General features: G+C 32.1%; 2 protein-coding genes across 5 annotated transcripts in view; both read left to right on the forward strand.

The window, feature by feature from the left end:
* The window catches only part of LOC142337592 (START domain-containing protein 10-like), a 308,346-nt gene that overhangs the window by 143,774 nt on the left and 147,541 nt on the right, over positions 1-17,031 (forward strand). The gene's annotated exons all lie outside the window — the stretch shown is intronic.
* LOC142338372 (uncharacterized) overlaps positions 1-17,031 on the forward strand; it is a 118,886-nt gene that overhangs the window by 4,514 nt on the left and 97,341 nt on the right. For all 3 annotated transcript variants that reach the window (XM_075388095.1, XM_075388093.1, XM_075388094.1), the window contains exon 3: positions 15,912-15,983. In XM_075388095.1, coding sequence (XP_075244210.1) covers positions 15,912-15,983 — 72 coding nt within the window. The remainder of the gene's footprint in view (positions 1-15,911; positions 15,984-17,031) is intronic.

Raw genomic sequence — 17,031 nt, forward strand, 5'->3', positions numbered from 1 at the left:
TTGAGACAAAAAAGTTTTGTTGACTAATTTGATTTAATTTATCCGGCTAAAATTTTGGCTACGTATTTCAAAATTAAGCCTTATTCATCGAAAATTGTCCGAAATAAGCTTCTTTAGTCCATTTTGAATAAATTTGCCTGATGTGCACACTCCAAAAACAACAAACTCAATCTTTGTAAACTAGAAAGGGAGCTAGCTTTACTTCCAATTCCATTGAGAGTAGTCTAAAATTGAAGTTTTTCAATTTTTATTAGCTCTAGGTGTCATAAAACCACCTATACAGTTTTATAATATGTTACTGCATAGTTTCCAGTGGTTGTGGAATGGTTAAAACATTTTTTTTTATCACAAATTTTAGCATTTTTTTGACAAAAAGTGTTTTTTTTTCAGTTTTTCTGACATTATTTTTCATTATTCACGTCTTTCCAGACGCAGGGAACAGAAAACGCGCCGAAGGGTTTGACTATAAAATAATGAAAAAAACTTCATTTGCAATGGAATGGCTTTCAATTTTTTATATGACAACTTTTAGAAAAATTTTACAAAACTTGCGGTTTTCATCATTTTTTTTCAAAAATTTTTTGTTATTTTTCAAGTTTTTCCAGCCTCAAGAGCTGAGGAATCTCCTCTAGTCTTTGACAATAGGTTACTATAGTTTCTTAATGTAATGGAATGTTTTTCAAGATTTCAACACCACGAGTTTTTGCATATTTTGAACGAAACTTGCATTTTTTCATTTCCTCCAATGTTTTTTTTGATATATTCATTTTTTAGGTTTCCCAGCCTACCAAAAAATCTCCGTTAGTCTTTCATATTAAGTTACAGGAAATTATTTTTGGAGCACGTATTAGTTTCAGCTTTTATCAAAAATTTTAACAGTTTTTGTGCAACTTGCTATTTTCCAGTTTTTTTGAAATTTTTTTAGTCAGTTTTTAAGTTTCTCAAAACCCAAGAGCCACATAATCTCCTCTAGGGATTGATTATAGGTTACTGCGTAGCTTTTTGATGTAATGGTATGTTTTCAATTTTTTATTATCCGCAATTTTAAAAAATATGTGCAGTTTTTTCATGTTTTTTTGAATCTTTTTTGAATTTTTTATATTTTTTACGGCACCGTGGTCCTAGAAATCTCCTCCAAGGCTTAATGATAAGCTGTTTCTTTTTATTATTTCTTGATTTGTTATCAATATTTTAATGACTCCAGTTTTATCAATTTTTTGATAAAATTCAATTGTTCCGGCCCTCTTGAGGGTGGAGGAATTATATACTCAAATGGCCTTTTTTGTGCAGTTAATTTTGCTGATCGATGTTTTCATAAAACAGAGTTGCGAGTGGTATCATTATAAAGCCCCTCCAACGTAAAATATAAAATTAAAAAGATTTTTTTGAAATTCGTATTTTACAGGGAGTTATCGAGGTTTGAAATTTTGTGAATAATATACAAATTTTTGTTTTTTTATTCACATTTTCATGAATTTCGCCTAAAATTTTGTCAATTTTGCTAAAATTGAAAATTGTTTACAATAGTACTGTTTATTTTGTTTTTTGAGACAAAAAAGTTTTGTTGACTAATTTGATTTAATTTATCCGGCTAAAATTTTGGCTACGTATTTCAAAATTAAGCCTTATTCATCGAAAATTGTCCGAAATAAGCTTCTTTAGTCCATTTTGAATAAATTTGCCTGATGTGCACACTCCAAAAACAACAAACTCAATCTTTGTAAACTAGAAAGGGAGCTAGCCTTACTTCCAATTCCATTGAGAGTAGTCTAAAATTGAAGTTTTTCAATTTTTATTAGCTCTAGGTGTCATAAAACCACCTATACAGTTTTATAATATGTTACTGCATAGTTTCCAGTGGTTGTGGAATGGTTAAAACATTTTTTTTTATCACAAATTTTAGCAATTTTTTGACAAAAAGTGTTTTTTTCAGTTTTTCTGACATTATTTTTCATTATTCACGTCTTTCCAGACGCAGGGAACAGAAAACGCGCCGAAGGGTTTGACTATAAAATAATGAAAAAAACTTCATTTGCAATGGAATGGCTTTCAATTTTTTATATGACAACTTTTAGAAAAATTTTACAAAACTTGCGGTTTTCATCATTTTTTTTCAAAAATTTATTGTTATTTTTCAAGTTTTTCCAGCCTCAAGAGCTGAGGAATCTCCTCTAGTCTTTGACAATAGGTTACTATAGTTTCTTAATGTAATGGAATGTTTTTCAAGATTTCAACACCACGAGTTTTTGCATATTTTGAACGAAACTTGCATTTTTTCATTTCTTCCAATGTTTTTTTGATATATTCATTTTTTAGGTTTCCCAGCCTACCAAAAAATCTCCGTTAGTCTTTCATATTAAGTTACAGGAAATTATTTTTGGAGCACGAATTAGTTTCAGCTTTTATCAAAAATTTTAACAGTTTTTGTGCAACTTGCTATTTTCCAGTTTTTTTGAAATTTTTTTAGTCAGTTTTTAAGTTTCTCAAAACCCAAGAGCCACATAATCTCCTCTAGGGATTGATTATTGGTTACTGCGTAGCTTTTTGATGAAATGGTATGTTTTCAATTTTTTATTATCCGCAATTTTAAAAAATATGTGCAGTTTTTTCATGTTTTTTTGAATCTTTTTTGAATTTTTTATATTTTTTACGGCACCGTGGTCCTAGAAATCTCCTCCAAGGCTTGATGATAAGCTGTTTCTTTTTATTATTTCTTGATTTGTTATCAATATTTTAATGACTCCAGTTTTATCAATTTTTTGATAAAATTCAATTGTTCCGGCCCTCTTGAGGGTGGAGGAATTATATACTCAAATGGCCTTTTTTGTGCAGTTAATTTTGCTGATCGATGTTTTCATAAAACAGAGTTGTGAGTGGTATCATTATAAAGCCCCTCCAACGTAAAATATAAAATTAAAAAGATTTTTTTGAAATTCGTATTTTACAGGGAGTTATCGAGGTTTGAAATTTTGTGAATAATATACAAATTTTTGTTTTTTTTATTCACATTTTCATGAATTTCGCCTAAAATTTTGTCAATTTTGCTAAAATTGAAAATTGTTTACAATAGTACTGTTTATTTTGTTTTTTGAGACAAAAAAGTTTTGTTGACTAATTTGATTTAATTTTTCCGGCTAAAATTTTGGCTACGTATTTCAAAATTAAGCCTTATTCATCGAAAATTGTCCGAAATAAGCTTCTTTAGTCCATTTTGAATAAATTTGCCTGATGTGCACACCCCAAAAACAACAAAATTAATATTTGTAAACCAGAAACGGAGCTAGTTTTACTTCCAATTCCATTGAGAGTGGTCTAAAATTAAAATTTTGCCGTTTTTCGCTATCATTGATCTATGATTATCAGAAACGCAGCCTTGATTTTTAATCTTTTAACTAACTATTTATATAGAGCTAAAGCATTCAAAACAATTGAGTTTTGTAAATGGACAACCAGTGATAGCGAGGCTGGTTGTGGTCCAATCTTGGACTGTTACGATCGAAAAAATAGTTCTGATTGTAATCAGTCTTTTTTTAAAATAAAATCGAGTTTTTTTATGGTAATTAATGAACAGAACAATTCACACAACAGCTCACTGTTGATAGGTCCAAAAAGTTCCTAAACAGCTCCAATTTTTTTGTATTGCTTTCTGTACTCAAAAGATTTTGGTCGTTTTGACTATTAAAAATGTTTTATTTTAATTAAACAGTTGCTTTTTGCCACTATTTATCTCTTAATTTGGTCAGCTTGTGGCTTAGTGTCAGCAAAGAAAGAAAGCTTCTTCTTCCTCTTCTTCTCATGAATTTAAATGAATTTTTTTTGATGCTTTATGCGTTAAGTTTTGGTTGTTTGGCTTCGATACTACCAGATTTCACAATTTTTTTTGGTTGTTAGGTTTTGGCCAGTTTTTCACGTTTTTTTTTTCTCGTTTTGTCACATTATCACATTAATGATAGTTCACAAATAAAATTATTGGCGCTCAAAAAAAGTCACAATTGAGCATATAAAAGAATTGAAAGACATAGATTATGCTTTTAACGGCTTCGACACCCCTTTCTCAAAGAATTTATTTGATTTTTTTTTACAATTGTCATCAACTGTTGTTTTTACTTTGACTTTGTTGTCGTATGAAAATAGCTGGATAATGACAACACTCATGGGCAATCTATGAAGTAATAAATGAGCCTGTATTCTGATATGAGTATATAAATGATGGCTTTGAAGACTTTGAAAACAAATATTATCAAAAATAAAAAAACTCTTTTTAACGTTGTTTAATTTCGCATTTTTGTCTTTGTTTCCTAGTGTCGTTAATTACAAGTCACATATAACAAACTTGTTGCTGAGGGAAGGTGCAGGTTTCAAAAACTAAAAGATTTTTTTAAGATTTCGTTATGAATTAACTGGCTTCGAAAGAATTTGTTTTGAATCTACTGGGTTCGACAGGGATTTTTCGCTCAAAAAGTAAACTAATTTTTGAATTTTTGCCGATAATAAATGTACTTTTTCCAGATTTAAAACATATTCTGAAAAGTTACACGTCTCAAGCGCTTCTCTTGGACAAATAGACGAACCTATTTTGTTATTCCATTCTGCAGCTATTGGCTTTTATGAATTTGAAAATAATTGTTTTCGAAAAAGTAAAAACAAAAGTGTTAATTTTTTTGCTCTTTTTTGTTCTACTTGTTACCTATTCTCACTAATGAGACCCCGCTAAACCTCTTTTGGGCGATTGCGGAAGGCTCGATTAAACATATTTTGGGGGGCAAAATATCGCTTTAATGCTTCGACAGTGTTTTCTTGGAAGTTTCAATCGAATTTTTGTTGTTGTCTCTGTTTGTTGTTCTTTTCAGGTCTTAAGGCCCTGCTATGGAAGCGTATGTGATCATAAACATATTGGATGTTTCCAATTGCCATCTAATGGTTTTCCTTACATTAAAATTAATTGTTTTTAGTAATAAAGCATTTTTTATCTTTGCTGTTTTTTTGTTCTTTTTTGTCTAAAGGTTACCGAGTCTTTTTATAGAATGGTGATCTATCTTTTCTAGAAAAGTTCAAGTTATTTTGTTTAGTTTCAGTTTTATCCGACGCTTTCTTGAGCGTCTGTAGGGTTTTTTAAATGGAAATTAAGTTTTGGATGCAATTATTGTTTGTTGTTTTTGTTGATTGATTTTGTTGTTCGTCTTGATTTGCTTTCTTAATAATGGCTGATCTCATCAATATAATGCTGCATTTTTGCTCAACTGAGTTATTTTCATTTGAGGCGATCTTTGTTCACACACATTTTTTTTGAAAAATATTTGAATTTTTGGGGTTTTATCTGTTCTTAGTTGGTAGAAATTTATGCCAAAAATGTAGTTGAGCGGGGTCGGAACTTGATGTGCGAAAGCACATTACCAAGCCTCCTCGTTTTTCAAAATTTCTAAAAACTATTATCACGTTCCTAGTGTATGGATATTTATGAGCAAGTGGGACTATTTAAAGCTTGAAATAGTGATGATGGATAGTCTCTTGAGACATTGAAATGGGTTTGAGGATTTTATTATCTTGAATTTTAGCAAAACTTTGTTAAAATTTGCAATTGTTTTCAAAATTTTTGATTATTTTTGTCTTTTTCTGAGTTAACAATCATCACTGGCCAACAAACTTTTTCATGTCTTGCAGATGGGTTTTTTGACACAACTCCAGAGACAAAAAATGGCTTTGAACATTTTCACTGAGAAATCTGAAAACTTTTCGTTTAAATTTTGCCTTTTTCTTTTTTCTATATTATTTAAGTTTTAACAAGGCTAGAAAACTAGAAGTTGTGGAGTCCAATCTCATTATGAAAAACATTCCGAGTTCACTCTCGCTCTCTTTGTTTACCATGGCTAGCTACTGACGAAACCAATCGCTCGCCGGTCGTTTGAGAGCAATTCGCCCGACGCTAGTCGGTTATGTTTTTTTTACTGGCTCTGGCTTAAATTACTGATATGTTGAGAAAATATTTACGTCTTAGAAGTTGATAAAATTGTCTTCAGCAAGCTTTGCTCTTCTTTTGCTTTTCACTTTGCCATAGTTGTAATTTTTTTCGGCATCTACGTACACAGCAATTGCTAGCTTAAGAAGTCTTATAAAAGAATTATCGTTACATGAGTATGACTCTTTTTTTAAAAAAAGTTTTGGTTAGGCGCCGATTTTGCATTTCAGCTGAGGAACACGCATCTTCAACAACTATTTCACGTACTCTTGGTCGTGACAACGGGCAGTTTGAGGCCTGGAGTTTGTTGTTTCTGTCGTTTTAGGAAGATTTGACCATCTTTCCTAAGATCCGAGGCGTGTGTTTCAACCATTTTATCTGTTGACTTCTTTCTTTGATTATCGTATCGACCTTCTGCTCTCTAATTCCGAAATTGAATATCGATATTTTTACGTGCACTCTAGCCTGACCAAGATCGAGATTTTTCGACGACGTATCTGTAGACTACATAATGGTTCCATGGGCTAACAATTCAAAATATCATCCAAGTTCTTTTTAGATCTTTTTTGGTTTTTTTTACTGGCATTGCAATATATACTGGTCTTTTAACTTTCATCCTGTTGGCAAGCTCTTTAGCTGTTTTTGTTTAAGCACCAATTGAGCCCACCCAGCTCAATTTTTTTATTATGCCTTAATACTGCGTCCTCTATTGATTCACTTTTGTCAGCACTTTTATCAGTGCTTTAGTTTACGTTATTCCACAATTCAACACGAAATAAATGTGTTTCGAATAGATTTATATTTTAACTCCCTCAAAATTTTGCTTTAGTTGATTGCTATTACAAAATGAGCCGGGTCAATATAAACGCCTTGTTTCTTGTTTTATATATGTGGATAAAATTTCCATCTTAATGACCAAAGAGTGGACATTTGTGCAAAAAGTACACTAACTATATTATTTAGTGGCCGTAGGTAAAAAGTTAGAGGGAATGCTTAAAAAGTTATTTGTGAGAGAAGCCAAAAAACAAATGATTTATTCCTCTAAAAGCAGTCCTTCTATTGAGGTAGTTTTATCAGTAAAGCAAAAGTGAATTCGATGTATCAGTTCCCCTTTTTATAGTTGAAGACCAAATTGAAGAAGCTAATTACGTAACTTATGGAACTTAATTACGTAGTTTGAGGAATCTAATTTTGGAAATCGCGAAATTTAATAAAACAAACTGTCGAAAATAACTAATCAAATCGTGAAGTCTAATTACATTTGCATGTGAAATACGCTTACAGTATTCCGTCATTGTAATCTACAAAACATTTTTCAGGAAAACACTGAAGTGATCCCCTCAAAAAATTCTTGAGCCAATATATCGAATGTAAGTGTATTCCGCAGATCGAATGCTTTAAGATTACATATAGAAACCTTTTGCACAAATCGGTCAATTATATAACATAACCGACTAAAGTCGGGCAAAATGCTCTCAAACGACCGGTGAGCGGTTGGCTCTGTCAACAACTAGCCACGGTTTAGTGTCTTTAGGGTGCTACCTCCTAATCCCGTTTCTGAATACGAAAATCAAGTGAGTCAGACGAAAAATTGGACAAGCGAAAAGTTGCATAGAAAAACAAACAGGGTTATTATATTTGCCAAAATTTGCTTTGGAGAGCAATTAACAATGGTTTCCTAAAAAGTGCCTGTTAGACAATTTATGATTAAAAAACATATTTCAACTATACCTCATTGATAATGAGGATCACAGATGGTGACAATACGTCACATAACAGCAGCTGAAGTGCGGAATCAACAAAGAGAGAGAAAGAGAGAGAGAGAGAGAGTGATGATCGAGAAAGAGAAGGAAAGGAACCCCAACCGAAAGAGGAAGATGGAGACATACCAATATCTTCCATGATTGGATTCGACACTGCAACTTCTAATTTTCCAGCCTTGCTAATAAAAAAATCATATAGAAAAAAATTGAAAAAGACAAAATTAAAAGAAAGTTTTGAACTCCACATTACAAATATCAAAACCATTTTTGCCTCAAAAGTTCGGTCAATTAACCCATCTCTGAGACTTGGAAAGCTTCTTTGGCCAGTAATGGTCGTTAAACTCAGAAAAGGACAAAAAAATTTTAAAAAAATTGGAAAAATTTTTTACAAAATCTTGCTAAAATTCAAGACATTTGAATTTTGAGAACCATTTTATTGTCTCAAGAGACTATCCAGTATCCCTGTTTTAAGCCGGAAATAGTTTCACTGGCTCATAAAGAGCCACAGGCTTGGAAAAAATATTTCCAAAAAATTGAAAAGTTTAAATCTTATCCAAATATTACTGAAAATGGAGTCATAAATAATGTTGATCACAATATCATTAACTCTAAAAACTATGCAACAGCTTAATATCATACCTTGGAGGAGGTCCCAGGGCCTCTGTTGTCGGAAAGAATTCAAAAACATGAAAAAATAGCAAATATTTTTAAAAATTGCTCAAATTCGTGACATTAAAATCTTGAAGAACATTCCATTACATCTATAAACTATACAGTAACATATTGCCATTTCCTACAAGAAATTTTGTGGCCCTCGAAGCTTGATAAACCTAAAAAACAACAGAAAAGATTAAAAAAATTTAAAAATGAATTATAAGTTTAAAAATAAAATCGCTAAAACTTGATATTAAAAAGTCGAAAATTAATCCATGACCAACAAAAATTTTTCTATAAATTATTATCAAACCCAAACGGAGGCTTGTTTGACCCTTGAGTATTATAAAATCTGAATAATTACTATAAATGTTTAAAATATATGGAAAAAAATGGCCAAAAACATCAAAAATTTGCAAAAATTTGTGTTGTTAAAATATTGCAAGACATTTTGTTTAATCTAAAAGTTATTCATAGACCTATTTCCGAACCCTAGAGGAGATTCCTTGACTCTCAAGGCTGAAAAATCTAAAAGATGACAAAAAGTTAAAAAAAAACTGGAAAAAGCAAGTTTTTTCAGAAAATTAATAAAATTTTGACATTAAAAAGTTGAAAAACTATTCCATCACCATTAAAACATTGTCAGTAACTTATTATCGAACCCCATAGGATGTTTTCTGGCCTCTGGATCTAGAAAGACCTGAATAGCAAAAAAATGTCAAAAAATTTGAAATAATTGCACGTTTTGTCAAAAAATTGCTAAAATTAGTGATGTTAAAATGTTGAAACCATTCTATTACCACTAGAAACAATGCACTAACCTATTATCAAACCCTGGAGGAGGTTCCTTGACACCTAGGGCTGATAAAAAACAAAGATATCAAAAATTTTCAAAAAGCTTGAAAAAAATTGCAAAATAGTATAAATTTGCGTTTTTAGCAAGCGGTTGTTCGTCAGTAGCTAACCACGGGAGGGGGAGGGGGGAGGTGCACCCGGGGTTGATTGGGTGGCAACACTGGGGCGGGGGGTAACAGCGCGGAGGGAGGGGGGGGGTTGGGCAATATGGGGGGTGAAGAGTCTTCAACCTCTAAGAACCGCCCTTCACACCATAAGTATGAGTCTCCAAAACAGTTTGAGCTGAAATAGAGCTGAAAAGCTCCAAGAGCACTTAATGCCCGCTGGGCGTTACCTGTTTATCCCGTTTATGAGGTCGAAAAGTCAAAAGCATCAGCCGAAAAATCGGTCAAGCGAAAAATTGCATAAAAAGACCGACAGGACTAATATAATTGCTACAAACTTCGTTTGAGAGCAATTAATAAGATCAGGACAGATTAAAGGTAATGTTAATATGATTTCAAGTGGGATTTAAAATTAAATATGAGTTGCAGTTGGAAAACGTCTGGAACTCCGGAATTTGATCACTCAATTTTCTTATAGTGACGCGAATTTCTGATTAGTAGTGGTTTCGAAAGCAAACAACCTTGAACTTAAAATATCAATAAAACCTAAAGCAATATAATTCAGACTAAAATTAGTAGTAGAAGTGTACTGATCAGAGCAGACTTCAAGGCATGTGGAAAAATTCAGTTGGCGATGTTCTGGAGCAAACATTCTATTATATTTATCGCGCAATGTTTGTTCAGTGCTTTGATTAGATTTATATTTTGCTGCTCTCGAAAATTTGTATTAGTTGACTACTATTGCAAAACGAGCCTGGTCATTATAAACAGCCCGTTTCTTGTTATTTATATATATATATATATATATATATATATATATATATATATATATATATATATATATATATTTGTAGATAAATTTTCTATCTTAGTTGACCATAGAGGGGACATTTGTGCAAGAAGGAAACTAATATATAGTCGTCGTAAGTAAAAATCTAGAGCGGATGTTTAGAGGGACACTTTTGAGAAAAACCAGAGAAACAATTGATTTATTCATCTAAATGTAGTCTCTGCATCTATTGAAGAAGTTTTGATGCAGTTTTTCCAATAAAGCACAAGTAATTTTGATGTATCTATTCTGTTTTTGTTAGTTGTAGACGAAATTGTGGAATCTAGCTACGCAAACTATGGAATCTAATTGCGCAGTTCGTAGAATCTATTTTTGCAAATCACGGATTTTAATTAAGCAAATTGTTAACTCCTCTAAATCAAATCGTGAAGTCTAATTATATTTTCCTGTGAAATACACTTACACTAACCCGTCAGTGTATTCCCCAAAATAATTTTATGTAAAATGCTGACTTAATCAACTCAAAACTTTGCAATCTAAGCCATTTTACCGAGCGTAAGTGTATTCGACGGAACGATTGTTTTAAGATTGCACGTGGAATCCACTTGCACAAATCGGTCAAGTAAGCCCAATTTGGGGGTCTGTACTGACAAGTAATGACTGAGATTTTTTGCTGCAAGATATCAGTCGATTATTTTCTCATTTAAACAGCTCAGCTTGAAGTCGCAGACTCTTATTATATCAAATTTGAGCTCCGTGATGGGTTGTTTACGTTCCATTGAATACACACTGATTGCTGGAGTGTTCAATATTCTAAAACAATAGACTGTTAGGAAATCAGATCAGAGCAAATAAAAATTTATATTTAGTGTGATCAAATATGATTTAAAATGCGAGAAAGTGGAACTCTGAACTTGATCACAAAATATTCTTATAGTGAAGAGAATCTCTTTTCAGAAGTGGTTTCGGATGCACAGCCTCGAAATTAATGTATCAATAAAACCTAAATCTAATTCAGACAAAAATTATCAGTAGAATATACTGATCAGAGTAGGCTTCGAGAGCACGTGGAGTGGAGCCCACGAAAAGTTTCGAGTACACAAAAGTCGGATCAGAACTCAATCTGGAACTTTTCAAAACCCTCTTTCCTTAAGTCCTAGAAGCACTACTTCAAAACCTGAAAATGATATAAATTCGACTAAAAAATCAAAATGAGAAGCTTAATCAACTGACTGAAAGGGCTGTAAAGTAAATTTTTCTTTCAGAAGCTCGGGATAAAGATTAACATCGTTCTGAATAAAAAGGCTCATATGACAAAGTATGTTTGGATCTATATTTTCCGGACCCCCACTTCAGATACAGTACGGGGGTGCAACACACAATAGATTCATATATTTTGTAATTATGGCTTTTTTATGATCCTAATATCTTCTGTAAACGAGTCAAGTTATTTGTTTTCTGATGATAGAAAGATAAGAATTTAATTGTTCCGACCCACTTGTGGGGGGAGGAACTATATAATCAAATGGGTTTTTTTTTGTTCAGTCAATTTTGGCCGATCGATATATTCATCGTAGAGAAATGTGAGTGGTATCATTAAAAAGCTCATCCAGCGTAGAATTCAAAATTAAAAAGATTTTTTTGAATTTCGTTTTTTTTTTCGAGGAGTTATCGAGGATTGAAGTTTTGTGTGAACACGGGATATTTGGCATGATTTTGTTCACTTTTAGTGTAATTTCTCTTCAAATTAAGATATTTTCTATAAATAATAGTATTTCAAAATTACATTTCAAGCCATAAAATGAACAAATTGTGTGTTCTTAATAGACTGAAGGCGATAAAACGACTAATTCTGGTCTCATAGTGAAGTTCACTATAAAAAAAATCGAATTCTGATTGAGAGCCCTTTTATAGAAAATTTTTTTAGTTTTTTTTGTTTTAAGTCACCTAGAGACTATCACTTTTCATATTGAGGTTCCCTTAACCTCAATTTACAGTCACTTGAAGCCCAACGAACAAAAAATGGTTTTCAAGGAATTGCTCATTTTTTTGGCTTCGACACTGAGTTATCGTAATTTTAAAGGAAATTTTGATTTTCTTTTTGAAGATTTACTTATTTTGTGGAGTCCTATGGCATGAACTAATTGACTAAAGGTGCAATATGTTCCGTATTGAGCATTAAGTGAATATATCTATCTAGTGTTTTGAGTGGAGAGCTATTAGCTGTTAAGACTTTAAGAATAATTTTTCGAAAATTTTTTTTGCACATTAACCAATCATAAACGTATTTTCGTGAACTGTAAGTCTTTCTCAGTAATGACAGGACCCTCTTCCTTCCTATTGCAACCAAATTGTATTTGGTTAGAAGATTTATCTACTAACTATTGGATATATGACTTCAATGACACAAGATCTCAATTTTTTTTTTTAATTTTTTTAGTTATTTTCGTATTATTGGTTACTTTTGAACTCATATCACATTATCCAAAAATTTATAGCTCCTATTGGCTTAGAAAAAACGTTCGTGGATCACTGATAATGTTTTCAGTGAAAAATTTATGGCTTAAATGGCTTCGACACTTTCTTCTCGCGCTTTTCTACTGATTTTTTTGTTTTTGTCTGTTTTTGTTGTTGTTTTCATAGTCATAAGACTTATTGAGATGTGTTAAGGATTACCTATGAACAAAAAACCTTATTGTTCCCACATTGGGTTGTACCTGAGCGGATTTATTGACTTCCGTTGAAAGCTAGCGATTTTAATGGGTGTTAAGACTTTGATAATGGGTGTTAAGACTCTGATAAAAATTTTTCTTAACATTAACCAATCTTAAACTTTTTTCGTGAACTGTTATTCAGTTTCAGTAGTGCCAGGACCCCCTTGTTTTCTACTGCAACCAAAATAAACCTGGTTAGCGGTTTTATCTTGTAACTATTGGTTCCCTGACTTCAAGGACAAGATTTCAAATTTTTTTTTTAGGTTTTTGGATATTTTCGTATTATTGGTTTCTTTTGAACTCCTACCACAATGTGCAAATTTTGATAATTCCTATTGGCTTAGGAAGGACTCTCAGTGGATCATCAATGAAGTTTTTAGAGAAAAACTCATCTTTTAAATGGCTCCGACACTTTCTTCTCGCATTTTCCTACTGAATTTTTTGTTTTTGCCTACTTTGTTGTTGTTTTCACAGTCATAGGACTTATTGTGATGTCTTATTGATTACCTATGAATACCAAGAGTCATTTTTTATACTTTTACATTTTTTAAATGATTTTATACTTGAGCGTATTTATTGACTTCCGTTGAAGGCTAGTGACTTTAATGGGTGTTAATATTTTGAAAATATTTTTTCGAAAATTTTTTCTGAACATTATTCAATCTTTAATTTTAATTCGTGAACTGTTAGTCAGACTGAGTAGTGACAGGCACACAAAATAATCTGGTTTCCGGTTTTATCTTCTACCTGATAGTTTTAAGACTTCAATGCCACTGGTTTTCATAATTTTTCATTTTTTGGATAGTTTTCTTATTTTTGGTTTCTTTTAAAAATCTTATCACATTATATTTTCTGTAGCCCAATGACTAACTGTCCCCAATAAAAGCTCTAGGTAGCTTTCAAGAGGTATGAAACAACCTAGCGATTTTTCAGTTGTTATCTAATGTCTATTATGACTTAATATATTTATTTTGAGAAAAAATCGGTGAATTTTAGAGCTTCGCCAAAATTTTATTTTATTTCTCTCAACTTCGGGCACAGTCTCACTAAAAACAGACTGAAAACAACTTCTTGTGAGTGAAACGTTAACGTCGGTAATGGTTTCATATTCAACTAATAGTTTTTATTTTATTACTACGCGTCTTCAATTTTTCATTTGTTTTTGATCATAATTGTATATTTTATATGAGTTCTTTTTCTTTCCTTGTCGAATTATCTCATTATTGACAAGTCAACTTAAAGGAAGGCATTTTAGGGAATATGCGCAAAGTTGTGAAAAAGCTTATTTGGATACGTTAATAGTTTTTGTTGATTAGTTTTTGCTTTTTGCGCTGAGACAAAGTTATCTCGCAAAACCTTGTGGGGGTTTTTCGATTTTGCCTATTTTGTCTTTCTTTTCGTTGTTGTACGCCACATAATCGATACCGATAGATCTCAATTGCTTCCCCAAGACGTATAACCTAACCTAATTAAGGATATAAGTTTATAGCTGTTTGTTCTAATGAATTTCAAATCAAAATTTTAAAAAAATTTTATTTCATCTGTCTTTTTTTTGCTTTCATTTTCGTCACCATGTAACTCATATCACTCAATCTCACTCATTAAAAGTTCCAACTCGTTTTGTTGATTCAAATTTTTTTTACGCCTGATTATACGTTGTGACTGATTGCTTTAACCAGTTAATTAAATAAAAAGTTCTCAAGATTTTTATACTGTTCAATTTTTGAATTTTTTGCTGTCATGTGTGAGTAGTCCTGCTAAAAGCAAGACCCATTGATGTTAAGATGAATTGAAAATGACGTTGTACAGTTCTTGCAGGTAATATCTTATAATTATAGTGCCTTGAACAGTGTCATGTCGCAAAATTTTTTGAATTTTTTGCTTCTTTATGTATTTAATTTTTATGGGCTCGTGACTTAGTCTTATTATTAACAGGCCCAATTGGCTTACCGAGGTAATTAAACTTAATCTATCGCTATATATTGTAATCTTAAGTCTCTTATGACTTTTGAAAATATTTGTTCTCAAAAATAAATTTTGGTTTTTGAGCTTTTTAGTTTTCCGGTCGATTTGTAGCTCAGTCTCTGTAAACATATTTCATAACCTGTTTCCAGTGAGCTATAAATTAATCTTTTCAACGGTATCAGCTTCAATTATATGTTTCCCGGCTTTGTTACTACTGTTACTTCGAGATTTCAGAAAATTTTAGATTTTTCTGTAGTTGGACTTTTCAAAGGATTTTTGGTTTGTTTTTAAATTATAACAAAAATTGCTGATCCCATTGGCTTTGAAATTTTGCGCAATCGAACATTGGATAATGACATGTCTCAATTACTTCTTAAACAGATATAAATGAACATTTTAGTGATTTCATTTGATATCTAATAACATTAACAACTGTGAAATTAATTGTTTTCAAAAAAGGAAAATTGTTTTTGAGCTTCGCACGTAATTGCTCTTTTCTGTCGACCTACTATCCAGTCACATGTTCCGTATTTTTTCTAATGAAGTATAGCTTAAATTGTTTTGGTTTTTATGTGATGCGAGTTTGATTTTGTTATGATTTTTTTTATTATAGACATCGAGTTTTGGTCGTAAATGTTTGTTGTTCGATTTTAATTAATGTCATTTCTAGTATTTCTATTATCAACAATTTTCATTGGCCCTCTAGCGTGGCATTACGTATTTCATTGCTTGCTTATTGAACGATGTGTATGTTTTTAAAAGTTTTCTATCTCTTCATCATTTGGTAGCCAATTACGTCAAGAATGTGGATGAGCGGGGTCGGAACATTATGTGCGTACGCACATTACCGGGCCGCCTTGTTTCGTTTCTAAGATTTAATTTCGTTTTTGTGAAATATATCTATAAAAAAGAGGACAGATAACCAAATAACCCAGATCTTCCATTTCAAACTGCTCACGGTATAAATTTTGTGGATATTTTAAAATTGTAAAAAAAAAGATGTTACTTGATACAACTGGAAGAATATTTTAAATAAATGAATTTGAGAGGTGGCTTGTTATGATGACTTGTAATTGTTATGGTCAGCAGCTATGTTTGTTATTGTTTCAGCCTCGAGTGCTGATCAATGGGCCAAGAAACTGTCCTCTTCATGTAGTCTTCAGCACACCTCCCTACAACAACGTAACACAGATAACTTTCTTTCTCTCACCTGCACTTCTCACTTGCACCTTTGTTTTAATGCTTCCTCCCGTGACCAACCCTCCGCCATCACCGCTCCACTCCTTCGTCTCAATTCCCCAGCTATTTAATTCCCATAGCGAGAGTGATCTTAATAAAAACTCACAAAACTTGATCTTAGCATGACCTTGATATCCACGCTTAAGTCTTGATAAGTTTTTACAAATCTTGATATTTTGCCATTTTGCCCAAACGTCAGCCTTGCTTTATGTTTCTTATCAAGGCTATCAGGTTATCTTTCATTTGTTAGGCGGAGCGAGTTGGCCGCGCTCAATTTTAGCAGCGTAACTAAATATTTAAAAAAAATTCCGTGAAAAGATGAAAGAAGTTGCTTCATTTTTATTGTACTTCATTTCTGTTATCGGGAAGTGATACAAAACAGTGAGATTGAAAATGCATCTAGATGCGTACTCACGAGTTTCACGTAGCATGAATGATTTTTTAATAAGTAAAGGTTAATGAATCTACTTGAAGTCACTAAGTCACTGAGAACTTCTGGCGTTTATCGAGAACCGCGTAACGTTTCGAGATATTAAATCAGAATTTCGAAATGAATTCTGCAGATTCACTTAACTATGCTTAAAACACGAAACGCGCATGTTTTAAAATAACGAAAGTCATCGGAAGTTAACTTCTGTCTAAGTAGCAGCTTCTGGCATTTTAACTTCTGACACTGCAGACTTTCGGCATTTTAAAATGTGCACGTGAGTGTTTTATCTGTAACTTAAATGAAAACTATTACCTATTTTGTAGAAATTTTTTGCTTAAATTATTCGAATATGGTTGTTCTATTTTAAAATATATATTATACCCCAGTCGATTTCGAATGGTTATCTTGCAAGATTCTGGCAGATTCTGCCAGAATCTTACAAGATTATGCATAATCTTGCAAGATTTCTGCCAGAATCTTGCAAGATAACCATTCATTCTGCCAGAAACTTGCAAGATAACCATTTTTCTGCCAGAAACTTGCAAGATAACCATTTTTCTG

This window comes from Convolutriloba macropyga, chromosome 4 (assembly GCF_964194025.1).
Source record: "Convolutriloba macropyga chromosome 4, txConMacr16.3, whole genome shotgun sequence".
NCBI classification, from domain to species: Eukaryota; Metazoa; Xenacoelomorpha; order Acoela; family Convolutidae; genus Convolutriloba; species Convolutriloba macropyga.